Source organism: Formica exsecta, unplaced genomic scaffold (assembly GCF_003651465.1).
Source record: "Formica exsecta isolate Colony F162 unplaced genomic scaffold, ASM365146v1 scaffold4, whole genome shotgun sequence".
NCBI lineage: Eukaryota > Metazoa > Arthropoda > Insecta > Hymenoptera > Formicidae > Formica > Formica exsecta.
In genome coordinates, this window is record NW_021851238.1 from 356,098 (window position 1) to 361,247 (window position 5,150).

The 5,150-nt window shown below is 38.2% G+C and overlaps 1 protein-coding gene across 4 annotated transcripts in view; it reads left to right on the forward strand.

Annotated features, from left to right (window-relative positions):
* The window catches only part of LOC115239868 (protein Fer3-like), a 6,864-nt gene extending 4,416 nt beyond the window's left edge, over window positions 1-2,448 (forward strand). For all 4 annotated transcript variants that reach the window (XM_029814659.1, XM_029814662.1, XM_029814660.1 and 1 more), the window contains exons 3-4: window positions 1,245-1,404; window positions 1,485-2,448. In XM_029814659.1, coding sequence (XP_029670519.1) covers window positions 1,245-1,404; window positions 1,485-1,637 — 313 coding nt within the window. In that variant the 3' untranslated portion in view covers window positions 1,638-2,448. The remainder of the gene's footprint in view (window positions 1-1,244; window positions 1,405-1,484) is intronic.
* The last annotated feature ends 2,702 nt before the right edge of the window (window positions 2,449-5,150 follow it).

Sequence of the window (5,150 nt, forward strand, 5' to 3'; positions counted from 1 at the left end):
GGGGGGCTCCACTATCAAAAAACTAGACACATAGGTTTGCATTGAACCTCGCTTTACGTGGAGAAGCAATATTTTTATCTGCAGTAATGGATAGAAATTCGTAAAGCTTCATTGCTGTATTTCTTTTGAAATTTCTAGCGGAACTGAACAAGTGTACGATTCTGAAGCGTACTAGCAGTAACATAAAAACAACTCTAAATGTAAACAAAAGAAATTCTTAGCGAAAATATACTGATTGTGACGCAAATGTAAACAAAAAAACATAAACACGCAAGTAAGATATAGTGAAAAGATCATAGAAATAAATGCGAAAATTATGATACTTCAAAATCGCATATCTCTGAAACCAGAAGAGAGCGCCACAAAATTCAAGGTGCGTGTTACTTAGGAATGTGCCCTCTATAATATATGTAAAAATAAAAATGATCCGTGAGGTGTAAGTTAATCTGAACATTTACCTAGATAAGGTATCTTCATACGCGGCGGACATGTCTACAATGACTGTGTCAAGTTACTGATATTGTAGAGTCAAAACGTCAAGAGTTGCCTAAAACAAAAAAATCAAATTGATTTGTAATTAATAATGATAAACACACATGCTAAACCTATTGCAATTTAAAAAATTGCGAATTGGTAAAATTATGCTGTTATGAAAAAATAAGTTTATTTTCATATCATTTTTATTGCAATTAAATTGCTAAAAATAATATTATTTTTCAAAAATTTATTACTTTTTTAGGTTTAGCGTATGGAGAAAATAGTTATACTTAAAATCCCAAAAGCCTAAATCATTACATTGAGCCGTTTTCTTTCGACACTATTAGCAAAATTGAAAAAACACGTTTCGAGAAAAACGTGTTTAAAGTTTTCAATTAGAATATTTCTGTTTTTTTTTTTTTTTTTTTTTTTTTTTTTTTTTTTTGGTACTTACAGTAAGTCTGTTAATCAGCGATTCCTGGAAAAGGGCTTATTGTCTTCATAAAAATCTTTAGGCTGAGCTGAATTGTCCTCATTAATGTCCTTATCAGGTCATTTTTTCGATTTGCGGTGCGCCAAATCTAATTGCTGATTCATCGCATCAACTCCAACCACTATAACTTTGAAAATTTTCAAGGAATCGAACTCAAATTTGCAGAAAACATTCTGGAATAGTTGTTATTTAAGAAAATGCAAAAAACAAAGAATCGATTTTTTTTACCCTCCAAACCAGGTAACCCCCTTAATTGAGAATATGGAATTTTCAGTCGTTATACGCCAAACGGCCGTTCGCCGAATCTGCCGTCGTCGACGACGAAGAAACCGAGACGTCGAGTGGCGACGGTCTCCCAGAGGAGAGCCGCGAATATCCGGGAGAGACGCAGAATGTTCAATCTGAACGAGGCTTTCGATAAACTCCGCAGAAAAGTATGTAAAATGTTTTTTTTTTTTTCTAAAGAGAAGACATTTTGCGTTTCACGTCTCCTGTGTATGTGGAATGATTTCAGGTACCGACGTTCGCTTATGAGAAACGGCTCTCGAGAATCGAAACGTTGCGCTTGGCGATCACGTACATCGCTTTCATGGGGGAGTTACTCGGTATCGAGCCAAGTAGTCCGAAACCGGAGTACATACCACGAGAGTATTACTTGCCGAATTGAATCTCTTCCTTGCCTATCAAAGAGGTGTTGATGCGGGCCGATGCGAGACTTATCAATGTCCGAATTACTAATTCGGCGAAACACATGGTCTTCCATTATTGATTAGTATTATAATGTTAAATCAAGAGATGCACAATTTAATGTCCGTATATATATATATGATACTTCTCCCATAATATTATACTCGATCCTTTTATCCTTCATCTTTTCGATACTATATTTCGCGATATTGTTTAAAAATGATTGCAAAAAAAAAAAGAAATGTAAAAATAGAATTTTTAAATCTAATGGCATTTCTTAATGGTTCCATAAAACATTTGATCTCAATAGTATCGAAAAGATTAAAATCTCCGTCAATCAAATCTTTCCTTATATAATACGCAGACAATAATCTTATCTCGATTATCGCGAATCTTGCGTGATTAGAGGAGACGATTGCAAGATATGAAGGGATAATATAAATTAAACTTCTCTGATGTCTTTTATTATTCGAAATACAGAAATGGTACATTGTAAGATGGGGTTGCAGTGAAATAATGAAATGTTTTGCAATTTTTCGTGTCAAGAAAATTAATCAGCGCGAGCAACGAGATTCTGAATATCGAAAAATTATAAAATTAAATTAGTTTTTCCAATATTAATAAAAATTTATTTATTCGAAGTTGCTCTTGTTGGAACAACATATAACTCCATCTTACACTGCTGTAATTTCTCATTTGAATAAAACAATTGCTACATGTTGCTCATTACTATGTGAAAATAAATGTGGGTGTAGTATAAAAATAAGTTAAAATAAAGATTTAAATAATAATAACGTTATATCCGATACATTTTGTTAGACGCTACTTTCGGGTGTAGATTCTGAAAATTATGTTAAATTGCCAATCATGTCTAGAATTACAATGAGAAAACTTTGTAAGAATTAGAGAAGTGGAGAGACCACACATTCACTTTTATCATTTGTATAGCATAAAATTGTAAAGTCAGATTATGCAATTGCGCGCAATATTGCATTCTGATGTATATATAAGGTGCTTTTACTTAATAATTTATATATTTAGTATAAAAATATGTATACCTACACCTAATGTATTCATTGTTTAATTTAATACAGGATTGAAAATTTGTCAACAATTCTCTATCATCGCATGAGAGTAAGTTCTGCTTTGGCGGCAACGTGCCATTTAAGCGAGCGAGACTCCAAATTAAGAAAAATTCTGCATGTGCATCGTTCGATAGCGGTTCGTCGCGTTACCGTTGGTATCTACGTCTGACGTTTTATCAGCATTCCAGAGCAAGAGCATCGAACCTGCTCGAGGTAACTGTTCAGCTTACTCGGTGTCGGTATACGATGAATATATACCCGCGTCGATTTACCCTCCTTATCGACCCTACATTAAAAGAATGAATCCTTCCGTGGGATCAAAAGGCCGACGAATATACCCGCGTCGATTTACCCTCCTTATCGACCCTACATTAAAAGAATGAATCCTTCCGTGGGATCAAAAGGCCGACAAGAGCCGGCACTATACTATACAACACTATCGCTTAAGAGAGTGATGGGGGGGGGGGGGGGGGGGGGGGGGAACCGGTAGCCACCCAAGAAGAGAAGCGGCTTTCTCTCTGTGCCGACTCGATCATTTAACAGGACTCCCTCCGCCCTTTTTTTTTGCCGATCCTCTTTTTCCCTCAAGGTTGCCACTAAGAGATCGTCCCAGCGAACGAGCGAGAGGAGGAGAGGCAGAATGGGGAGATGTCTTTTGCGCTCGGACGATGCAGGCGAGCTCGTTAGGCTGACGTCTCAATTTTAGATCGGCTATCGAGAAATCGTAAAAGGAGGAAGGAGAGAGAAAGATATCGAGGGTGGATCCACGTGTGCGTGTTTCCATGAACGCTAGAGCGGGCCACACGCATTTGGCTTTCACAAGCGAATATTAATATATATATATATGTATGTATGTATGTATGTATATATATAAGTAAATACACACATGTATATACACACATGTATGTATGTGAACATACGCATTCTAGATGCCTGGAATAAAGACAAGTTTGAAGACAAGAGGATAAAGTAACAAGCAAGAAAAAGAGCAAAGAGAAAGAGAGAAAGAGAGAGATGCGGTAAGAGATAGCGCGCAGAGTAAAAGAGCTCTCTATCGGTTGCGGGAGGGACACGGGAGAACGGGAGCAGGAGAGGGATGAAGGGATGGAAGGAGGAGGAGAAGGGTGAAGAGACAACGCGCGCGGTGGTGGAGTCGAGGGTGAACCCTGCGGGGAAAAGAAGAAACGCGAAGATAGGAGCCTTGGCTCATAATAGGTGGAGAGGCCGGCGCCTCTCGTAGCATCACCACGTGGCATGCGGCCAACTACTGTCTCCTGATCAATATGCTTACAGGCTACCTCGCCTCTCTTTCTATCCCTTTCCTCTCGCGGCCTCTCCCTTTTGCGCCTCTCCGCGGCGAGCGGCGGCGGATCAGGAGGCCGCGATGCGACGCGTTGTTATCACGGCGATATCGAATGTATTCGCTTATTCGTACGTCGAAGGCACCGGGATGTCGTGCCGCGTTGTATCCTCTCGAGATCCGCCGCGTCTTGACACGATTGAGAGATCTACACCGTGGCGCGTTTCCGAAAGTTTCACCGCATTTCTTGAATAAAGTTGAATACAAAATTATATAATTTCCAAGTAATTAATTCTATTCAATTCATTAAGATAGTTGTATTTTTGTATAACGGCATACACACTTTTTTTCAATTTAAAAAAGAAGCTATATTTTTTAATTTTTTTAAAGTCCAGATTACAGTAATCCTATTTAAAAATGAATTCGATAGAGAAATGTGATATAACAATTATATCGCGTCATTTCATTGTAATTATTACATGTAAATAATTATTATAAATATAACAAGATATCGATGAGAGAGAGAGAGAGAGAGAGAGAGAGAGAATATTGCTAACGTTATAAAAAGTATCGTTATAGATCGAAACTTTTTTATTTTGTTCTGCCAAAAAGCGATTGAAATAACACGATTGAATAGTTGAAATTTCAGCGTGAAGAATGTCTCGAATATCTAAAGTTGGATATTGTTCTCGCATGTTTATAATGTCGAAAACCGCGTAACGTCGATCTTTCTCCTCCATTTTTAGAAGGTTATTAATTACAACCATAGTCACACGTTTCGACGTTATATAAACAAATCATTTTGTGTCACGAATAAACTTACAAATTATTTTCGCGTGTCCTGGTAACAATTCTAGCTACCAAGAACTCCGCGATAAATGTCCCAAAGCTTTCGACCCTTCGCCGAATGGACGGTCATTCTTTTCCACTCATTATCGTATCATCGGCAAAGTTTCTCGCCGGTGATGTCCCGTTGACGCCTAACAGGTGGTCTCGATCGCTCTTTCGCGAACGGTGGAAGCCGCTAATGAGATACATCGAGATCATCGCGAAGCTGCAATCTGCCGTCGCGGTACCACGCGTCAGACACGTGGTGACTGGTTCGAGT